This window comes from Oncorhynchus mykiss, chromosome 3 (genome assembly GCF_013265735.2).
Source record: "Oncorhynchus mykiss isolate Arlee chromosome 3, USDA_OmykA_1.1, whole genome shotgun sequence".
In the NCBI taxonomy this organism is placed as follows: domain Eukaryota; kingdom Metazoa; phylum Chordata; class Actinopteri; order Salmoniformes; family Salmonidae; genus Oncorhynchus; species Oncorhynchus mykiss.
The window spans coordinates 56,524,552-56,546,496 of record NC_048567.1 but is presented as its reverse complement, the minus strand read 5'-3'; the positions used below and the strand labels follow the sequence as shown (position 1 = coordinate 56,546,496).

The 21,945-nt window shown below is 41.2% G+C and overlaps 1 protein-coding gene across 34 annotated transcripts in view; it reads left to right on the top strand.

Moving 5' to 3' along the window:
- Positions 1 to 21,945, top strand: part of LOC110520260 (nebulin) — an 83,500-nt gene that overhangs the window by 32,154 nt on the left and 29,401 nt on the right. For 31 of the 34 annotated variants that reach the window (XM_036974701.1, XM_036974730.1, XM_036974731.1 and 28 more), the window contains 50 exons: positions 190 to 294; positions 408 to 515; positions 634 to 945; positions 1,104 to 1,307; positions 2,969 to 3,073; positions 3,236 to 3,343; positions 3,686 to 3,997; positions 4,123 to 4,326; positions 4,523 to 4,627; positions 4,806 to 4,913; positions 5,177 to 5,488; positions 5,624 to 5,827; positions 5,982 to 6,086; positions 6,211 to 6,318; positions 6,409 to 6,720; positions 6,862 to 7,065; positions 7,246 to 7,350; positions 7,571 to 7,678; positions 7,773 to 8,084; positions 8,302 to 8,406; positions 8,598 to 8,696; positions 8,891 to 8,992; positions 9,272 to 9,379; positions 10,745 to 11,056; positions 11,799 to 11,903; positions 12,059 to 12,163; positions 12,383 to 12,487; positions 12,712 to 12,819; positions 14,065 to 14,175; positions 14,914 to 15,111; positions 15,271 to 15,375; positions 15,600 to 15,704; positions 15,825 to 15,929; positions 16,043 to 16,150; positions 16,322 to 16,435; positions 16,556 to 16,753; positions 17,175 to 17,279; positions 17,490 to 17,594; positions 17,853 to 17,960; positions 18,162 to 18,269; positions 18,595 to 18,702; positions 18,938 to 19,042; positions 19,267 to 19,371; positions 19,610 to 19,708; positions 19,864 to 19,968; positions 20,181 to 20,285; positions 20,479 to 20,583; positions 20,720 to 20,824; positions 21,267 to 21,371; positions 21,649 to 21,753. In XM_036974701.1, the coding sequence (XP_036830596.1) occupies positions 190 to 294; positions 408 to 515; positions 634 to 945; positions 1,104 to 1,307; positions 2,969 to 3,073; positions 3,236 to 3,343; positions 3,686 to 3,997; positions 4,123 to 4,326; positions 4,523 to 4,627; positions 4,806 to 4,913; positions 5,177 to 5,488; positions 5,624 to 5,827; positions 5,982 to 6,086; positions 6,211 to 6,318; positions 6,409 to 6,720; positions 6,862 to 7,065; positions 7,246 to 7,350; positions 7,571 to 7,678; positions 7,773 to 8,084; positions 8,302 to 8,406; positions 8,598 to 8,696; positions 8,891 to 8,992; positions 9,272 to 9,379; positions 10,745 to 11,056; positions 11,799 to 11,903; positions 12,059 to 12,163; positions 12,383 to 12,487; positions 12,712 to 12,819; positions 14,065 to 14,175; positions 14,914 to 15,111; positions 15,271 to 15,375; positions 15,600 to 15,704; positions 15,825 to 15,929; positions 16,043 to 16,150; positions 16,322 to 16,435; positions 16,556 to 16,753; positions 17,175 to 17,279; positions 17,490 to 17,594; positions 17,853 to 17,960; positions 18,162 to 18,269; positions 18,595 to 18,702; positions 18,938 to 19,042; positions 19,267 to 19,371; positions 19,610 to 19,708; positions 19,864 to 19,968; positions 20,181 to 20,285; positions 20,479 to 20,583; positions 20,720 to 20,824; positions 21,267 to 21,371; positions 21,649 to 21,753 (7,107 nt within the window). The remainder of the gene's footprint in view (positions 1 to 189; positions 295 to 407; positions 516 to 633; positions 946 to 1,103; positions 1,308 to 2,968; positions 3,074 to 3,235; positions 3,344 to 3,685; positions 3,998 to 4,122; positions 4,327 to 4,522; positions 4,628 to 4,805; positions 4,914 to 5,176; positions 5,489 to 5,623; positions 5,828 to 5,981; positions 6,087 to 6,210; positions 6,319 to 6,408; positions 6,721 to 6,861; positions 7,066 to 7,245; positions 7,351 to 7,570; positions 7,679 to 7,772; positions 8,085 to 8,301; positions 8,407 to 8,597; positions 8,697 to 8,890; positions 8,993 to 9,271; positions 9,380 to 10,744; positions 11,057 to 11,798; positions 11,904 to 12,058; positions 12,164 to 12,382; positions 12,488 to 12,711; positions 12,820 to 14,064; positions 14,176 to 14,913; positions 15,112 to 15,270; positions 15,376 to 15,599; positions 15,705 to 15,824; positions 15,930 to 16,042; positions 16,151 to 16,321; positions 16,436 to 16,555; positions 16,754 to 17,174; positions 17,280 to 17,489; positions 17,595 to 17,852; positions 17,961 to 18,161; positions 18,270 to 18,594; positions 18,703 to 18,937; positions 19,043 to 19,266; positions 19,372 to 19,609; positions 19,709 to 19,863; positions 19,969 to 20,180; positions 20,286 to 20,478; positions 20,584 to 20,719; positions 20,825 to 21,266; positions 21,372 to 21,648; positions 21,754 to 21,945) is intronic. The other 3 variants (XM_036974729.1, XM_036974736.1, XM_036974737.1) reach the window with 3 other exon arrangements.

The window sequence follows — 21,945 nt, the reverse complement described above, 5'->3', positions numbered from 1 at the left end:
TAACTGGTATATATTTACTAATCCTTTGCCTTCGAATGTGTCTCCTGGTAGATTATATTCAAACAATGATTCCATCATTTAAACCTGCTTTAATGTAATCTGACCTCCCCTACTTTGCATTATATTTGAGCCGATGATATGAAGAGGCACTTAATGTTGTTAGTTTGAACTTGAAACTCGTTATTTCAGCAAGCGTACACTGAGGCCTGGGAGAAGGACAAGACCAAGAACCACATTATGCCAGATGCGATGGAAGTGGTTTTGGCCAATGCAAACAAGTCCAACTACAGTTGGGTAAGTAAATGGTGGCACAAAGGTAACCCTCCTGATGAATGTATATGTTCAAAAATAATACTTATTGTGGAGAAATCCATATCTATGGACATTTTATTTTCTTCTTCATACAGAACCAATACAGAAAAGCAATGGAAGAGGATAAGAAGAAGGGCTATGATTTGCGCAATGATGCCATTGCTATCATCGCAGCCAAGCACGGCAGGGAAATTATTAGTGATGTAAGTACTTATTTTGTTATCACATCATCACAAAGGACCTGACTATATCAATACTGTGTACACCTTTAATTTACTGAAATCCCCATTTCATACTTTCTACCTTTTTGGTTCGGTATAGTACAAGTACAAGGCAGGCTACCGTAAACAGGTTGGCCATCACATTGGAGCCCGCTGTGTCGAGGATGACCCTCTGCTCGTGCTGGCGCTTAACTCAGCTAAGATTGCCAGTGATGCTCTGTACAAGAAGGACTTCCACCAGTCCAAAACCAAGTTCCACCTCCCATTGGACATGATGGCCTTTGAGTTGTGCAAGAAGAACCAGATCCAGGTCAATGACTTCAACTACAGAACTCGCCTGCACAACTGGACCTGTCTGCCAGACTCCAATGATGTCGTCCAGGCCAGACATGTCTATGACATTAATAGTGAGGTAAGTTTAAAAAGTTCATTCCACTCTTTCCTGTAAAATGTTTACTCACGTTGTTAATGAAGCACCCAGGACTGGTCAAACCCAGTGATAAAAGGTGGAGATGGCACCATGTAATGGGAGTATGACACCATGTAATGGGAGTATGATATCCCTCTAAGGCGGTGTACAGGGCTGACACGAAGTGGCTCAGGGGAATGGGATGGGTCCCCATTGGCTCACTTGATGTGGAAAAAGCAAAGAAGGCTGCCGAGATCTTGAGTGAGAGGAAATACCGCCAGCACCCCAGCACTCTGGCCTTCAAAAGCCCCCTCGACAGCATGGATATCGTTCTGGCCAAAAGTAATGCCCAGATCATGAACAAGGTAAACTTCAACTAATGTCTTCAACTAACACCAAAATTCAATTTGAGGTTTTATGGAGCTGCCATTCTCATATGATATCTTGCAACATTTCTACACTAAGGCATGGGAGGACAAGGTCCACCCCAACACCAAGTCCAAGACCCTATCTAATACAGTTGAAGTCAGAAGTTTACATACACCTTAGCCAAATACATTTAAACTCAGTTTTTCACAATTCCTGACATTTAATCCTAGTAAAAATTTCCGGTCTTAGGTCAGTTAGGATCACCACTTTATTTTAAGAATGTGAAATGTCAGAATAATAGTTGATAGAATGATTTATATCCGCTTTTATTTCTTTCATCACATTCCCAGTGGGTCAGAAGTTTACATACACTCAATTAGTATTTGGTAGCATTGCCTTTAAATTGTTTAACTTGGTTCAAATGTTTTGGGTAGCCTTCCATAAGCTTCCCACAATAAGTTGGGTGAATTTTGTCCCATTCCTCCTGACAAAGCTGGTGTAACTGAGTCAGGTTTGTAGGCCTCCTTGCTCGCACACGCTTTTTCAGTTCTGCCCACACATTTTCTATAGGATTGAGGTCAGGGCTTTGTGATGACCACTCCAATACCTTGACTTTGTTGTCCTTAAGCTATTTTGCCACAACTTTGGAAGTATCATTCTCTCAACTACATTTCACATTCTTAAAATAAAGTGGTGATCCTAACTGACCTAAGACAGGGAGTTTTACTAGGATTAAATGTCAGGAATTGCGAAAAACTGAGTTTAAATGTATTTGGCTAAGGTGTATGCAAACTTCAGACTTCAACTGTAGATTCAGTATCTAATACATACAAGGAGTGTTCAGCTCTTTCATAACATAGACTGACCAGGTGAATCCAAGTGAAAGCTATGAACCCTGATTGATGTCACTTGTTAAATCCACTTCAATCAGTGTAGATGAAGTGGAGTAGACAGGCTGAAGAAGGATTTTTAAGCTTCGAGACAATTGAGACAAGGATTGTGTATTTGTGCCATTCAGAATGTGAAATGGCAAGACAAAAGATAAAAGTGCCTTTGAATGGGGTATGGTAGTAGGTGCCAGGTGCACCGGTTTGAGTGTGTCCCGCTGCCCCCTGAGCGTGCGCGCACACACCACATCTATTTCTATGGGCACAAGCACTGTTCATGACATAAACTGTGCACACCCTTCTTGTTGGTCAAGAGAATTTTGCAGGTGTAAAGCTTATTTCCTGCAATTCTACACATGTTGTCATTACATTTGGAGTGCAAAGACCATTAAGCAGTTTTAAAGCCCATGTCTAATGTGCATTCATGCGATATTTGTGTGACCAATAAATTACAACAAAATCTATGGGCTTAAAAACCTAAATAAAAAATGGGCTTGTTGATCTGGACATTTCTGACAAGTTATAAATAGCTCTCTAAGATATGCAATGACTGACATGACAAGAGGAACTGATGATGCACTACCCAATTTAGCTCATACACCTTGTGCATTCTACTATTACAACTTTCAAGAGTAATTTTAAAGCCAGACTGAGTTGCTTAAAAAAACATATACATATTTATTATTTTTTCAGGGGGTGGGGGGGTGCAAAACAAATATTATTGTTATTATTATTTTTCATAACATAGCAATTTTTATCTCGTATTTCAGCGCCAGTATGTTGAACAATGGGATGCTGATAAGATCAAAATCCACGTCGGCAATGAGCTTCCAGAGCTTGTGCTGGCCAAGGCCAACGCGATCACCCTGAGCAACGTAGGTCCTCCTTACTTTACCTCAATCTGTTTTCGTTCACTCAAATCTAGTTTTAGCTATATCTATATATGTACTGTATATCTGTCTAATCTATATATCTCTCAACCTCTCCAATGTTTTGTGACCCGTTTTTTAAACGCTTGTTCTTTCTCCTTTTTATAGAAACTGTACAGACAAGGATTTGATGATACCATCAAGAAGGGCTATTACCTACCTGTCGATGCTATCTCCGTTAAGGCTGCCAAGCACGGTAGAGAGATTATCAGCGATGTGAGTACTGTATTTTTGTCCCCCTTTTTTCACATAATTTTTTTTTTCATCATTTGACCATTTCCAAGGCCTTAAGCTACATTATCATTGATGTAAGCAAACCTTTAAAGATATTTTCCTAATTATTAAAGTGCTAAGGAAGCGTTATACTAATAACAATTTCCGAATTAAATTCCTGAATCAATTAATGAGTGAATTACTCAGGCATAAATAATAAATACACTTGGAATGTCTTATTTGAAACACTGACAAATTTATAAGGAAAGGACGTTCAATAAGTGCACCCTTTTATGACTGAAGTTACTACACAAACTCGAAAAATTCTCTTCTGATCTCTTTCAGTACAAGTACAAGGCTGGATACAGCAAGCAGCTTGGCCACCACATTGGAGCGCGCTGCGTTGAGGATGACCCTCTGCTCATACTGGCTATTAACTCAGCCAAGATTGCCAGTGATGCCCTGTACAAGAAGGACTTCCACCAGTCCAAAACCAAGTTCCACCTCCCATTGGACATGATGGCCTTTGAGTTGTGCAAGAAGAACCAGATCCAGGTCAATGACTTCAACTACAGAACCAAACTGCACAACTGGACCTGTCTGCCAGACTCCAGTGATGTCGTCCATGCCAGGAGGGTCTACGATCTGCATAGTGACGTAAGCTTCTTCTCCATATACTGGATCAAATTCTTGTTTCTTTTCCATTAACCACTTACAATTGTTTTTATGTCTACAGTAAGTGTGATTGTTTGTTTGATTGATTGATGCTTTCCACCCTTCAGGCTGTCTACCATGCCGACATGGAGTTCATTAGAGGTACTGGCTGGGTCCCCATTGGCTCTCTGGATGTGTTGAAAGCCAAGAAAGCTTCAGAGATCCTGAGCGACCGCCTCTACAAGCAGAAACCAGATACTCTTAAATATACCACCGACATGCACTCCATGCCTATGGTGCTGGCCAAGGCCAATGCTGAGATCATGAACAAGGTTAGTGAAATGTTCAATACATAAATGCTTTTTGAACTATGTCTCTCACTCAGATCAGTGGTTTGGATGGTCAATCTTGCATTTCTGATTGCTTTTTTCAAGAGTCTTTGGGTCTGACAAATGCGCTATTAAAATGGCATGTAATATTACCTTATTAGTTTCTTATAACATAATAATGTTTTCTCTTGTTTTTCAGGGCAACTATGTTGCACAATGGGATGCTGATAAGGTCAAAATCCACGTCGGCAATGAGCTTCCAGAACTTGTGCTGGCCAAGGCCAACGCGATCAACATAAGCAACGTAGGTCCTCTTTGCTTCCTTTGCTACATACATTACTATATTACACTTTCAATAGCGGATGTGTGGCAAAGACTTTATCTGAAGCTCTAGTAATTAATAATATCTCTAATACTGTTCTAGTAATTATTATTAATGTGTTGGCTTTGTTTCTAAGCTGTGTCTCTGTATGCTTTTTCAGAAAACATACAAATCTGAACTGGAGGAGATGTACAAGAAGGGCTATGACCTGAAAAACGATTGTATCGCCATCAAAGCTGCCAAGCATAGTAGAGAAATCATCAGTGATGTGAGTACAGGATACGTTCCTCCTTTTTTCATATTATTTGAAAAATGTCAAGCGGTTGATGCAAACAGATTATCATAATTGATGGAATGTTGACATAAAGTACAAGTAGATACTTTTTTGCCTCTATATAGTACAAGTACAAGATGTCAGTACTTATTTTGTTATCACGTTATCACAAAGGAACTGACTATATCAATACTGTGTACACCTTTAATTTACTGAAATCCCCATTTCATACTTTCTACCTTTTTGGTTCGGTATAGTACAAGTACAAGGCAGGCTACCGTAAACAGGTTGGCCATCACATTGGAGCCCGCTGTGTCGAAGATGACCCTCTGCTCGTGCTGGCGCTTAACTCAGCCAGAATTGCCAGTGATGCCCTGTACAAAAAGGACTTCAACAAATCCAAGACTAAATTCCACCTGCCAGTGGACATGCTGACCATTGAACTGGCCAAGAAATGCCAGATTCAGGTCAACGACTTCAACTACAGAACTCGCCTGCACAACTGGACCTGTCTGCCAGACTCCAGTGATGTCGTCCAAGCCAGGAAGGTCTATGCTCTGCATAGTGACGTAAGTAGATTATGATCACTCATTAAGATTATGAGGTGTCGGGGGGACTACACCTATCATTTCAGACAAATATTATACCGCTGACGTTTACTTCCTGACCAATTGTTCTCTCTCTGTTGCTCTCATATAAAACAGGCTGTGTACAGGGCTGATTTGGAGTGGCTCAGAGGCACTGGCTGGGTCCCTATTGGCTCGATCGACGTTGAGAAAGCCAAGAAGGCCAGCGAGATCCTGAGCGAGAGGAAATATCGCCAGCATCCAAGCAACTTCAAGTTTACCGCCACAACCGACGGAATGCCTTATGCCTTGGCTGCGGCCAATGCCCAGATAATGAACAAGGTAAAATTACTTATTTCTTTCTAGTGTGGAGGGAGATTGAACTCAGGTATACATACATTCAGATTCACAGGATGCAGAGACTAATATTGAAAACAGAGGAATAGTGAAACACATTATTTTCTTATAACATTGCCATCCTTTTCTCATATTTCAGCGCCAGTATGTTGAACAGTGGGAGGCTGATAAGGTCAACATCCACGTCGGCAATGAGCTGCCAGAGCTTGTGCTGGCCAAGGCCAACGCGATCATCCTGAGCAACGTAGGTCCTCCTTACTTTGCCTCAAGCTGTTTTCGTTCACTCAAGTTGATCTAGTTTTATCTATCTATATGAGCTATAGGTCTCGCAACCTCTTCAATTTGTTTGATTTTTGGTGTTAATTCAGAAACACTACCGTGAAGGATTTGACGAGATGATCGGACAGGGCTATCACCTGGATAAGGATGCCATTGCTGTCCAACATGCCAAGAAGGGCAGAGAAATCATCAGTGATGTAAGTTTGTATATCCATCTCCTCTGAATGAGCATAGGCAGCAATCATAAAAAAACAACTCAATACTTAGCTAGTCCTCTCTTTTTTCAGTACAAGTACAAGGCCGGCTTCCGCAATCAGTGTGGCCACCATGTTGGAGCCCTATGCATTGAGGATGACCCACTGCTTGTGATGGCGGCCAATGCCGCCAGGATTTCCAGTGATATTCTCTACAAGAAGGACTTCCACCTCACCAAGACCAAGTTCCATCTTCCACTTGACATGATGTCCTTTGACTTGGCCAAGAAAGGCCAGTCCCAGATCCAAGAATTCTCCTACAGAACTAAACTGCACAACTGGACCTGTATGCCAGACAACACTGATGTTGTCCAAGCCAGGAAGGTCTACGATCTGCATAGTGACGTAAGTACACAGAGAATTATAGTCCAGTCCGTATAGTCTATTTCTGGATCCTAACCTATCGACCATTGAAGTTCAACCAACTATTACACTACTATCCCATCAGGAGTAATGATTACCTGAACCATGGTTCCTTCCTTCCAGGCTGTGTACAGGGCTGATCTGGAGTGGCTCAGAGGGTGCGGCTGGTTGCCCCAGGGTTCTGTGGATGTCATTAAGGCTAAAAATGCCCAAACCATCCTCAACGAAAGGCTGTATCGCCAGCCCCCCAGCTCTATCAAATTCACCAGTGTCATTGACTCTCCAGAGTTTGTCCTGTCAAAGCAGAATGCTGAGACCCTCAGTGGTGTGAGTACTTTGTTTTTTCCTATTGAAGTGTCCTTCGTGAGTAGCCTTGGTCTCTTTGTAAAAATGCATTTCTAGTAACAGCGGAGATCGAGATTTTGTGAAATATAGAGCTAGTTTGCGATAACAATGGTTGGATTTATCATTAACCCTTTGATTGTGTGTGTTTGTTGCTTTTCACAGAGGAAATATAGAGAAGTTTGGGATACCGAGAAGACCAATATCCACCTGAACAATGACCTACCTTCTATAGTGCTGTCCAAGGCTAATGCTATTGCCATCAGCAACGTACGTCTGGTTCACTGAACGCTTTGCACATACTGTGTCTTTTGTTTAATTTAATCTATTTCAGAGTGCAATGAACATATTCAGTCAGCAATAATATAAAGACATTGATTCAGATACACATATGAAGAAACCTATAGCGATTATTGGTTCATATGCATATAACAGTATGCCCAGATATTATTATTTGACTCACTGACTCAATGATCTTTCCATTTCATAGAAACTGTACACTAAGGATTGGGATGCTGACAAGGCTAAGGGATACCACATCAAGGAGGACGCCATCGCTGTGCTGAAGGCCAGGAAATCTAGAGACATCATCAGCGACGTAAGAGAAAATAACTGTGTCCATTTCATTTAGGTCACTTGATTCAATGGAGTCAGTGGAATTAACTCTCTGATCCCCCCCTGTGTTCACTCAGTACAAATACCACGAGGGCTACCGCAAGCAGGTTGGCCACCACATTGGAGCCCTCAGCGTCAATGATGACCCTCTGATCATGTTGGCTCTGAACTCAGCCAAAATTGCCAGTGATGCCCTGTACAAGAAGGACTTCAACAAGTCCAAGACCAAGTTCCACCTCCCAGTCGACATGCTGACCATTGAACTGGCCAAGAAATGCCAGGTCCAGGTCAACGACTTCAACTACAGAACTCGCCTGCACAACTGGACCTGTCTGCCAGACTCCACTGATGTCGTCCAGGCCAGGAAAACCTATGATCTGCAGAGCGATGTGAGTTCCTCCTTTTATCCCTCTATCATATTGTAATTATATGGTCATGATAATGTTTTATGTGCTATATTCGCCTGAGAGGATTTCAGAGACATCCTTATTGCATACATCTTTGTTGATTTTAACCCTCTGTTCAGTCGTATCTGGGAAAGGCAATCAGTATGTAATGGCACGTTGATCCCTATGCCAATACAAACACCCTGTTGTCTTCTCCCAGGCTGTGTACAAGGCTGATCTGGAGTGGCTCAGGGGATGTGGTTGGAACCCCCATGAGTCTGTGGAGGTGTTGAAAGTGAAACGCGCCCAAGCGGTCCTGGCTGACGTAAGTCATATAATATATGTCATGTAACAAGTACATATGTGAACTTGATAATAATTTAACAGTAATATATGCCACCAAGCGTCTGTCGTCTACCTGGTCATTTTAATTGTGGACAGAAAAAGGTTCATATGCAATGAAATTGATTGAAGCTTGATGTTGGTTTGACTGTTGTTGCCGATGTTGTCTTGCAGAGAGGTTACCGCGTCAAGTTGGATCAGCAGATGTTCACGGCTCCTGTGGACCGAATGGACCTGGTTTGCGCTAAGAACGCGGCAGATATCCTCAATGAGGTGGGTGGGGACATGGGCCAATTCTTACATGTTACAACACATGAAAGAATCACAATGTTTTTTTTCTGTGGGGAATGGCTATCAAAATGATGAAGTAAAAACGTTGGACTATTGAAGCAACTCTTAATAGAGCCAATAATAATCATCATAAGTACAATACTAGTCAATTGCTTTTGTGTTTTGATTTTGTGCAGGCTAATTACCGTGCACTCTGGCACACAGAGAAGACTAAGTACACAATCACAGACACCCCAGTACTGGCAACAGCAAGAGAGGTGGCCAAGAATCTCCATCCAGTAAGTTAACTCTTCTTTCTTTTACATCAAGCCTTTCCCTACACCCGCAATAACATCTGCTAAATATGTGTATGTGACCAATAACATTTGATTTGATTTGATCAGGGTGCTCAGACATTTGAAAAGCTCAAATTGCCTTTTCCAGTCTGAATAAATCTTCAACAATACTGAAGGTAGAGGGGAACTCGAAGAAGAAATGCTCATATGACGTGGTGTAGTCACAAAATTGTACCATTACTTCCTGTAATTTACGGCCCTATCTATCTTACCCTTTCACAGAAACTGTACACCAAGGACTGGGATAAGGTCAAAGCCACCGGCTTCTTCATGCCCGGAGATGCTGTTCCCATCAAGCAGTGCATCCACAACAATAAAGTCCAGAGCGATGTGAGTATCACCGTTTTCACCTTTATTTTAACAGGTCATTGAGGTCAAAAATACTTATCTCATCTGAATGGAAATGTAATGGAACAGTAAGTGTCCGTTCACTCCTGATAAAGATAACATTAACTACATCATTTACTTAAGTTCCTAACTTTGTAGTGTTTAAGTGCCTCAAAATATCCATTCACTCAATACCGCTTTAATTCTAAATGCTTAGATCTCTATTGCAGTATGTATGAATAAACAGTCAATTAAATCCCACTAAGTATGGCACTTTTGAATTTAATTTGATCATTTTGTTTAGGATCCCCATTAGCGGACACCATGACGTCAGCTAATCTTCCTGGGGTCCAACACAGACCTAAAAAGACATTACAAACAAATACAATTTACATTAAGACATAACCGACACTCAACAAGTTTGTTATGACTTCGACATTGTAGACAATTCAAATACCTGACAGGTAATACAGTAGGTGCTCTTCAGAATAAGTCTCTGTCCAGTCATATGGTGCATTAGATGTTCTTTTATTGTTTTATTTACTTTTGTCTCCTGAGAAATGTGAGTTGGTTAAGAATTCCATTCAGTGATGGCTCTGTAATTTACTGTAGATTTGAGGAGATTTGTCCTTGGTCTGGGGGTTATCAGATTACCTAAACTTGCCTGTGTGGTTTGGTGGTTATGTTTGTTGCGGGTATACACTAATTTGTATAAAAAGTACTTTGGTTTCTTGAAAAATATTACGTTCCTCAAGAAATTCAAAAGACTGCTAGTAATTTGCTTTCAACAGGAAGCCATGAGAGATGAATGCATTCCTTTAAAAAAAAATATATATATATATGGATAGAACAATGAAGAGCTAATCTGGGAGCCCTGTTTTTTAGGGGCTGAACAGTACTCGAAGTGTGACAGGAACAAAAATGAAATCACCTGATTCAAAATGCTGGATATTAAATACTCAGAACATTTTCTTGTTATAGAAATGCCGTTACCCATTTTAATGACAATGTTATCTATATGCTCAGACCAGGATAGGGCTGTGTCCAACGTGACGCCAAGTAGTTTGGTCTAGTGTTTAGAGTGTTGGACTAATAACTGAAAGGTTGCAAGTTCAAATCCCCGAGCTGACAAGGTACAAATCTTTTGTTCTGCCCCTGAACAGGCAGTTAACCCACTGTTCCTAGGCCGTCATTGAAAATAACAATTTGTTCTTAACTGACTTGCCTAGTTAAATAAAGGTAAAATGTAAAAATTTAAAAATTGTTCTTCAGGCATCCATTCATTGCCAAATTTTATTGAAGGTCACCAGCAAGTATATTTATTGTACCAAATACAATACTTTGACACTTGCTTGTTCTCTTTCACAGCACAAATACAAGGCAGAATACCGTAAGCAGGCTGGCCATCACATTGGAGCCCGCTGCGTCGAGGATGACCCTCTGCTCATGCTGGCTCTGAACTCAGCCAAGATCGCCTCTGATGCCCTGTACAAGAAAGACTTCAATAAGTCCAAGACCAAGTTCCATCTGCCAGTGGACATGCTGTCTTTCGAGCTGGCCAAGAAATGCCAGGTCCAGGTCAATGACAAACATTACAGGACCCATCTACACAACTGGACCTGTCTGCCAGACTCCACTGACGTCAAACAGGCCCGCAAAGCGTACGACCTTCAGAGTGACGTGAGTAGAATATCTCCTCTCTCTCTCTCTCTCTCTCTCTGTCTCTCTTGCCCCATCTCTCTCTCTTCTCTCCCCATCTCTCTCTCTTTCTCACCCCCACTCTCTCTCTCTCTCTCTCTCTCTCTCTTCTCTCCCCATCTCTCTCTCTTCTCTCCCCATCTCTCTCTCTTGCCCCATCTCTCTCTCTTCTCTCCCCATCTCTCTCTCTTTCTCACCCCCGCTCTCTCTCTCTCTCTCTCTCTCTCTCTCTCTCTTCTCTCCCCATCTCTCTCTCTTCTCTCCCCATCTCTCTCTCTTTCTCACCCCCGCTCTCTCTCTCTCTCTCTCTTCTCTCCCCATCTCTCTCTCTTCTCTCCCCATCTCTCTCTCTTGCCCCATCTCTCTCTCTCTCCCCATCTCTCTCTCTCTCTCTCTTCTCTCCCCATCTCTCTCTCTCTCTCTCTTCTCTCCCCATCTCTCTCTCTTCTCTCCCCATCTCTCTCTTGCCCCATCTCTCTCTCTTCTCTCCCCATCTCTCTGTCTTCTCTCCCCATCTCTCTCTCTTCTCTCCCCATCTCTCTCTCTTCTCTCCCCATCTCTCTCTCTTCTCTCCCCATCTCTCTCTCTTCTCTCCCCATCTCTCTCTCTTCTCTCCCCATCTCTCTCTCTTCTCTCCCCATCTCTCTCTCTCTCTCTAATAAAATCAGGAAAATACCTTGAGATGAAATTATGGTTTGTCTAACTCTCCTCTGTCGGTCTGCAGTTTGTCTACAAGGCCGATCTGGAATGGCTCCGTGGCTGTGGATGGATGGCTGCAGACTGTGTCGATCACGTCAAAGTTAGGAATGCCCAGAAGATCATGAACGAGGTAAGCTCCTCTATCTGTATCCATGCTGTTTTTGATGTGGTTATTGGTTTCATTGGGCACATTCTGCTCCTCAAATGTCAGTCATTAGTACTGCATGTGTTTGCTACCCTTCAGGGAATTCTTACCACGTCTCTCTCTCTACTGTCTTTTTGCAGAGGCTTTACAAGAAGGATGCCAAGGACAACTTTGCCAAATACACACATATCGTGGATCGTCCTGAGATTATCCTGGCCACCATCAATGCTTTTAACCTCAGTGATGTGAGTGAATCATTTTACTAGTTTAGCTTATACAGTATGTTAAGAAAAGCCAAAACACGACGTACAGTCTTTGGATGTCTCTTTTGTTGGATGCACGTTTTCTCTGTTTTAGATAGCCTTTGACCCATACCTAAGCTTAGAGAAACGTGAGGATGTCGTGTTGTGTGGGTTGTTTCGATTTGATCATGACCTGTGCCTATATGTCCTTCTGTTGTAAAGCTGAAGTACAAGGAGACCTTCAACGCAGAGAAAGGCAAGTACATCGGCTCAGAGGACACACCCCAGCTGGCCCATAGCAGAGAGGTCGCCAAAGTCATCAGTGAGGTAAAGTACTCTACATCCATATGATTTGGTATTCATAGGAACACCTACCTGCACAAATGTCAAATTTTATATGCAATTATATTTTTTATAATGTTGATAATAATTGTAATAATATTGTTGAAACTAATACATTTTATAATGATGACGTTATTTAAAAAAAAAAGTTTTATCTGTAACTTCTGATTTTGACATTGAGGATTGTTTTGATGTCATTTCATTTGTAGAAATACTACAAACTGGCCTGGGATGAAAGCAAAGCCACTGGTTACCAGCTCGACCCTCAGTACATTCCAGTAGTCGGAGCCAAGAAGAACAGGGAGATCGTCAGTGACGTGAGTCTAATTTACATCCTCTTGACAATCAACAATACAAATATTATGATTAACTATAAAGAATATGCTTCTACATCTGCATTGCTTGCTGTTTGGGGTTTTAGGCTGGGTTTCTGTACAGAACTTTGAGATATCAGCTGATGTACGAAGGGCTATATAAATACATTTGATTTGATTTGATAAGTGTAAGGGTTGCGTAACCCGTGGCAGGGAAGTCTGACGCAGGAGAGCAGAACTAAGTAATAGCCGAAGCAGTTTAATAGCAAAACCAACGGCATAAAGAGTAACAAGACATGAGTATAAAAAACCCTTTGCGCACCGGTCATCATGTGCACAAGCACTTACAATAAACAATTCTGCACAAAGACATGGGGGGAACGGAGGGTTAAATACACAACATGTAATGAGGGAATGAAAACCAGGTGTGTGGGAAAACAAGACAAAACAAATGAAAAATGGATCGGTGATGGCTAGAAGACCGGTGACGTCGACCGCCGAACACCGCCCGAACAAGGAGAGGGACCGACTTTGGCAGAAGTCGTGACAATAAGATATAAATAATACTTAAAGAGCAAAGGACACAACAGACTTTAGTACTATTACATCTAATTCAGATAGTTAACTGTGTGTTAAATGATTAACTATAAAAAATATGATGATTATTACTACAAGATATAAATAATACTTAAAGAGCAAAGGACACAACGGACTTTAGTACTATTAAATCTAATTCAGATAGTTAACTGTGTGTTAAATGATTAACTATAAAAAATATGATGATTATTACTATAAGATATAAATAATACTTAAAGAGCAAAGGACACAACGGACTTTAGTACTATTAAATCTAATTCAGATAGTTAAATGTGTGTTTGTTAAATTATTAACTATAAAGAATATGATGATTATTACAAACAATCGTATAAACTGGGTGGTTTGAGCCATGAATGCTGATTGGCTGACAGCCGTGGTATATAAGTATACCACGGGTATGACAAAACATTTATTTTTACTGCTCTAATTACATTGGTAACCAGTTTATAATAGCAATAAGGTTTCAGGGGTTGCGTCGTGCCTAAGAACAGCCCTTAACCGTGGTATATTGGCCATATGCCACACCCCCTCAGGCCTTATTGCTTAAGTAACTGCTAGTGGTTGCATATGTTGTTGTGGTAACGGAGCTCTTTACTCCCTGCAATCATTGATGACAATATTATTTTTTTCTTTGAAACTGAAACCTTTCAGGCTAAGTACCATGACGCCCATGAGAAGGCCAAGGGCCACTACCTGGCTGGCACCCTGGTGGACTTCCCTGAGGTGATGCGCTGTGGAGAACAGGAGAAACAGAAGGGCCTGGTAAGATATGATACTGCTATATTACTATAGTATATCTACACTATATCTAGTAAGATATAATACTGCTATAATACAATAGTATATCTACACTATATCTAGTAAGATATGATACTGCTATATTACTATAGTATATCTACACTATATCTACTAAGATATGATACTGCTATATTATTATAGTATATCTACACTATATCTAGTAAGATATGATACTGCTGTATTACTATAGTATATCTACACTATATCTGGTAAGATCTAATACTGCTATAATTCTTTAGTATATCTCCAGTATATCTAGTAAGATATAATACTGCTATAATACTGTAGTACATCTACAGTATATCTAGTAAAATATATTATACTGATAACCTACACAGCATAATCTAGTAAATCACACACATGATAATCCGGTCGCTACAACAGCATCTCACCATTAAGAATTTGTTCTTAAATGACTTACCTGTATAAATAAACGTTTTAAAAGATACTCTGTTGGAATATGCCATATTTACTCTTTAGATATGCTTTCCTATGTATAATTCTATCGTGTTCTTCTATTTATTTATTTTTCTTCCATTTAATATTGTTTTACTTACGTATATTCTTATTTTGTTGTTGCAATGTAGAGAGGTGAACATGCATGTAAGCATTTAATTGTACTCTGTACAACACGTGCATAGGACAAATACACTTTCATTTGATTTGAAAATAATCCACACAGTGCGCTGTTCTTTCTTCCAGAGGGATTACCAGAAGGAGTATAACACCAACAAGATCAAGAACCACATCCCCGCTGACATCATTCCCAACGTGGTGGCTAAGAGGTCTCAGGACATGCTCAGTGATGTGCTGTACCGCACCTACCTGCACAACTGGACCTGCCACCCCGAACAGGAGGACGCTATCAGAGCCCGCAAGAACAACGAGATCCTGAGCGATGTAGGTTTCAAGATTAATAGATTTGAAAGTGTATTTCGCAAAAGGACACAACACATCTTTGGTTGGCTACACTACCCCACACTATCACAGTATTTGTAAAATCATATCAAATCCAACTATCTGAACTCTGCATTGTGGTATTGTCTATCTGTTCGCTAGGTGTACTACAAAGATGACCTGAACTGGATGAAGGGTATTGGTTGCTATGTCTGGGACACACCTGAGATTGTCCGGGCCAAGAATGCCTACCTGCTGCAGAGCGAGGTGAGTAGCAAGATAACTTACTGTCATTTATACCAATGATTTACCTAGTCTTTTGTTTGTTATTGATTGAATACCAGTCTATCATAAATGGATAAATACATATATATTTTATCATAAAAATACTTAAAGACAATCAAAAAGAATAGTGATAGAGACTACTTCAAAAGGAGTATTCCTGCATGGGGACTATGGTTTATTAACCCTCTGCATTTGTTTTCTTGCAGCTCAAATACAAAGAGGAGGGTAAGAAGGAATTCAACAACTACTCCATCGTGACAGACACCCCTGCCTATGTGACTGCTATCCTGGGTCACACCTGGGCCAGTGATGTGAGTGTCAGATGTATTGTACAGAAATAAATACTATACTATACTACACATCACGTCTTAATAGTATAGAAATGTATAAAACCCGCGTTGTATCAAAACATATGCTCTTTATCTCAACAGCTGAACTACAGGGAGGCTTACCATAAGGAAAAACATATGTATACCACAATTCTGGATACCTACGACTACGTACGCTACGCCAACCTCAAGCACATCTACAGCACCGTAAGTGTGGCTCTACTGTAGACGTACACTGTGTCTCCAAATACTGTCATGTTTACCTATTAGGATTGAAATGCTTAATTTATGATGTTTATGTTTTCTTTTGTGTCGTCTAGAAAACGTATACATCTGCCTGGGACCAGATCAAGACTAAGGGTTACACGCTGCCATCAGACTCCCACGCCATGAAACACGCCAAACAACAGAAGGTCATCCTCAGCAGTGTGAGTTCAACTTATCACCCGTTATAGTCTTAAGACCCTTTTGACTTTTGATGTTCCTCATTTGCTTGAACTTGTTGTTTAGGATTATCAGTCGTCACATACGTAAAAGTTGCATTGTACATTGTCAAAGCCCACTACCCAAACCTACCCATATGATGTCCTCCCCTATAGGTCAAATACAGGGAGGATTATGAGAGGTTCAAGTCCCTCTACAGTCTGCCCAAGTCCCTGGAGGACGACCCACAAACTCTCCGCTGCATCAAAGCCGGACAGATGGGTCTTGACGTAAGTCTATATCGCCTCTTTACTGTCTTCCATATGGCAGTCAAACACATTGATCTTAAATCAATGGAAATGTACACACACATGATAACGTAATGGTTTATGTACCCTCCCTACATGTAGCGCTTGTACAAGGCAGACTATGAGAAGACCAAGGCCAAGAACCACATCCCTCCAGACATGCTACATGTCTTGTCAGCCCGTCAAACTCAGAACCATGTCAGTGAGATCGGTTACAGGAAGTACCTGCACCAGTGGATCTGTATGCCTGATATGCAGGTGTACGCCCAGGCACGCAAGGTCAACGAGCAGCTCAGCGACGTGAGTCATCCGAACTTTTAATATTTTAATAAACTTTCTTTATGTGGAAAACTGTATATATTGGATTTTCACATTGCATTTAATCACAGTTTCATGTGAAGTTAAATGATTCAATTGAATTCACTTTTTTTCCTTACTTATTGTAAACAATATTGTTGTTTATAATAACATATATATGAAATGTTCTTCGGGTAGACCTAGAGGACTTTTATTTTCTTTAAATTTGGGTTATAGTAATTTATTTAGGATCCGGTAGTGTCAGAAAAAGTAAAAACTAAAAACTAATATTGCTGATTACTTCTAAACTATTGTGACATAGTTATATATAGTTATATTAGGTAGTTCAAAGTTATAGTTCCCAAATGCTGTACTTCTTCTTGCTTGTCCTTTTGACTTCTATAACTTTCCTGTGGCTCCCCAGGTCTTCTACAAGGATGACCTGAACTGGCTGAAGGGAATTGGCTGCTATGCTTGGGACACCCCTGAGATCTTGCGCGTCAAGGCTGCTGACAACCTGCAGAGCGAGGTAAACTCCCTCCCCATGCCTCTCACCTATCTTTCCTCCCCTCCTCTCCTCTCCTCTCGTCTCCTCTTCTCTCCTCTCCTCTCCTCTTCTATCCTCTCCTCTCCTCTCCTCTTCTATCCTCTCTTAATCTAATGACTAGAGGGAAGTGATTCTCTCCACAGATGTGGACATTGATGTGGATGTATTTGTGTGTTTGTTCTTGTCTTTCAGAACAAGTACAGAGCCAAGGGCATTGAGGCATTCAAGGAGTACTCTATGGTCATCGACACTCCTACCTATGAAACAGCCAAACAGAGTGCTCAGAACCTGAGCGATGTGAGTACTGTCGCTAAAGCTTCTTCTTTTTCTGTCACCATCTTGTTGTTTTATTTAACCCTTATTTAATCAGAGTTCACTTCCTGGTCCAGGCTCTCATTTTTGTACTGTTTCTCTTCCCTACTCTGTCTCCCCTGTATATCCAACTGTCTCAATAAACTAAACTAAAAATTGTAATATATATATATATATATATTATATCAATTCTAATTATTTTCATGATGGAGCATATGAAGTTCTCTCCTCTCATGTTCTCAGCTCCACTACCGTAATGACTACATCACCAATGTCAAGGGAACTAACTCCTCCCCCGCTGTCACCGTTGACACAGAGAGGGCACGCCTGGCCAACTACAACCAGAGTAATGTAAGATATCGTCCATCCTCACTTCTTTTTTGGGGATCATTTCTTTACTTTAAGTACACTCTTACAAAACATACTCACTCGTAACTTTCAAAAATGCCTAAATAGTAACTACTCCCTCACTGTTTATAGAAGTAAAATATGCTCGTTTTATTATGATTCTCATATCTTATGTCCTTTTTCCTCTCTCATGATTCTCCTCAGAACTTCTACAAAGAGGCCAACAAGAACTTCATGCCTACTGGCTACTCGCTACCCCACGACAATCCTCTCATGAAGCAGGCTCAGCACAACACCATCGTTGTCAGCAGCGTAAGAAAGACACAACACTTTATTCAATGTTCATCTATTCGTTTTTTTTTACTTGAACCGTCCCCCCCAAAATAGAGAAAAACCCCCCACCTTGTGTATAAAATATGAACCATTAAGATTCTCATTGAGGTAATTATCACACCAAAAAATCTATTCAGATGCAAACGTTCAGTTACGAGAGGCACGCACTGTGTCACTCACACTTGTCTTCTGTACTGTAGCTAGGTGAAGTAGAAGGAAGCCTGTAGATGTAGTTACCATAAAATGTTATATATCATATCTCTATGGTAGGAACTCACACGTGGAATTCTGTTGTGTTGTGTAGGTGAAGTACAAGAATGACTATGAAAAGTCAAAGGCTACGAACTACACCCTAGACCCAGAAGGTGTCAGCTTCGTCAACATCAGGAACGCCAACAAGGTCACCAACCCGGTAAGATTACAAACGTCTTCTCCTCTACCCCCAGTAATTGGAAAAATATCATAATGGATGAATTATTGAATTTGATTGATGATCCATCTATGTGGCTATTTGTTATGAGTCCCTTGAAAGATATTGAGTCATTATAGCTGTGTACAGTCCAAGACCCTGGAATGTGGGCATCATTAAAATGATTATTTGGGGCGTAGTGGTGATGTTATTTCCCCTCTCCATCTGTCTGTCCCAGCGTCTGTACCGTGAGCTGTATGAGAAGGAGAAGGATAAGGTCCACAGCACCTACGACACACCTGAGATCAGACAGGTCAAGATGACCCAGAAGGCCGTCAGCGACGTACGTGACCTTTAGTCATCCTGTCATTATCACTCCTAGACTATTGCCATTGATGTTTGTTGCTATTACTTAGTGTTGATGCTTGCTACAAGACTAATTCCATCATGACTATCTCTGTTTTCATTCATACACTTCTTTTCAAAACGATTTGATTTGTTTGTTCTCTTTGCTGTGAAGTTTGCCACGTGTTCTAAGTACTGTGTGTCTCCCTTTGTTCCGTGAAGTTGTGTTACAAGGAGAAGTACTTCGCCAACAGAGGCACCATGATCCCCATGGGCATCACTCCCCAGATGATACACTGTAACCACGTCAACGAGATCACCAGTGACGTACGTGGCCCAATAACATTCACTCAAAACAATGCAGCCAAGCAACTTCTGAAACATGCAATATGTAGGCTATACAACCAATGAAATATGTTTTTTTTCAATGAAAACTTAAGTTAACTTCAGTGAGGATACGGGAAGAATTTCATTGATAGGTTATTGTTACTTTACCAAATCCCTCCATGCCTTTTGAATGATTATACAGTAATGTAACCATTGTCTGTCCTGTTTCCATCACCAGCTGAGATACAAGGAGGACCTTTTGTGGCTGAGAGGCGTTGGCTGCTTCATGTATGACACACCTGAGATGGTCACTGTCCGCAACATTGGCAAGTTCAGGGTAGGTGGCCTTTCCTTTCTTTTTCATTTTATCATGGCTTCAATCAGCAATCAAAGGAGCTAAGTATACACAATCTGCAAATACTCTAAATAATATGTCTATACTAAGCTCATAATACATCTGCTAATCCATATTCATTTATCTCCCCAAAACAGGCCAACTATGATGTTGAGGCAAAGAAGAACCGTGCCAACTTTACTGTGGTCCTGGGCACACCAGAGTACCAGCGCATCACTGAGCTCAAGACCCACATGAGCAACGTGAGTCATCTTCACTATCATATCTCCCACCATTTTCCACATATATATATATATATTATTATATAATGTTATAATATACAGTACAATATATATTAACACAATACAGTAAAGCGTCCATTAACTGCCAATATACGAGGTTGATGCTTGTTGGAGACTCAGTTCTGTCTTTCTGTCTGAATTGGCAGTGTTAACCTTTAACCTCTCGTCCTCAGCTGAAGTACAGAGCCAAAGGCAATGTGGAGAAGAGCAAGTGCACCACCACCCTGGACTCCCTTGAGGTCCAGAGAGTCAAATGGGCCCAACAGCTCAGCAACAAGGCAAGTCAAAAGGAGATGCCCACAGCTTTTTTTTGTGTTTCATCTTAGCTCTCACAGATACATTAAACCTGCTTAACTCTTTGGAGGACTGATAGCTGTGTTAAGATTTCTATTGATGCCAACTTAAAGCACAACAATGACAGAAAGGTACAAAGAAAGAGATTTCTGACGTTTCTGTTAATGTTAATTACAGTTTATGTATACTGACCTGGCCTCCAAGGAGAGAGCCCACTTCACTCCGGAGATCAACACCCCCATAATGGACCACGCCAGGGCTATGAAGGTGGTCTTCAGCGAGGTAAGTCTTTCCAATGTCATTTCTCCAACATTCCTCTATCACCACTATATTGCCCTTCTTATGTCCCAGTATGATACCATAGTATTTGCCCTTCACCACTGCTCTAACACAGTTTCTCCTCTGTTTCTTCTCCCAGATCAAATACAAAGATCAGTATGAGAAGATGAAGCACAAGTACACCAGCATCCATGACACACCCATCCTGGTCCGGGCCAAGAAGGCCTACCTACAGTCCAGTGATGTGAGTATGCTCTCTGGTGATCCCTCCTCCGCCTCTACTGTCTTTGGTCTTTAAGTTGTCCTTCTTCCAAATGACTGACCTATGTACAACTCTCTCTCTCTCTCTCTCTCTCTCTCTCTCTCTCTCTCTCTCTCTCTCTCTCTCTCTCTCTCTCTCTCTCTCTCTCTCTCTCTCTCTCTCTCTCTTGCTCTCTTGCTCTCTCTCTCTCTCTCTCTCTCTCTCTCTCTCTCTCTGTCTGTCTGTCTGTCTGTCTGTCTGTCTGTCTGTCTGTCTGTCTGTCTGTCTGTCTGTCTGTCTGTCTGTCTGTCTGTCTGTCTGTCTGTCTCTCTGTCTCTCTGTCTCTCTGTCTCTCTGTCTCTCTGTCTCTCTCTTCTCTCTCTGTCTGTCTGTCTCTCTGTCTCTCTCTCTCTCTCTCACTCTCACTCTCACTCTCTCTCTCTAGCTGCGCTACAAGGAGAGCTTTGAGCAGGCCAAGGGTCACTACCACAGCGTCAAGGATGCCCTGGACATCGTGTGTCACCGCAGGGTCACCGATGACATCAGCGAGGTCAGCGACCAAAACTGGTTGAAATGACATCCCTACAACCAGTTTACGAACAGTAATCTGTGTTTTAAGGAAGTCGTTTCAACCAGCTTTACCTGCTGGCTCAGAGCCACCCAATAGGATTATTTGGTATATTAAATGGACTCCATTTGGTATGTGGTTTTTGCCAAACTCTGTATGTATGTTATCATACAGATAAAAGACACTTCTCTGTCTCCACACAGATGAAATACTGTATACACATATGTTATCATATCATAAGACACTCTCCTTCACACAGGTCAAATACAGAGAGAAGTACAACAACACTCTGGGAACGTGGAGATCCATCCCCGACCGTCCCGAGTTCTTCCACAGCAAAGTCATCTATGATAACGTCAGCAACGTGAGTGGTGTCAAGTTAACATCTGAAAATACCCTCGCAGCAGAATCACTGTATTGTCAATTCCAATACATTCCAGTGCTTACAATGTGTAGTTTACCATAGAGAGATCGCATTGTCCATTTCAGCGTATTAGAATACTTTAACCTGTATGTTTTTGCGTGACCCAAAACATGAATATATCTGTCTAACATT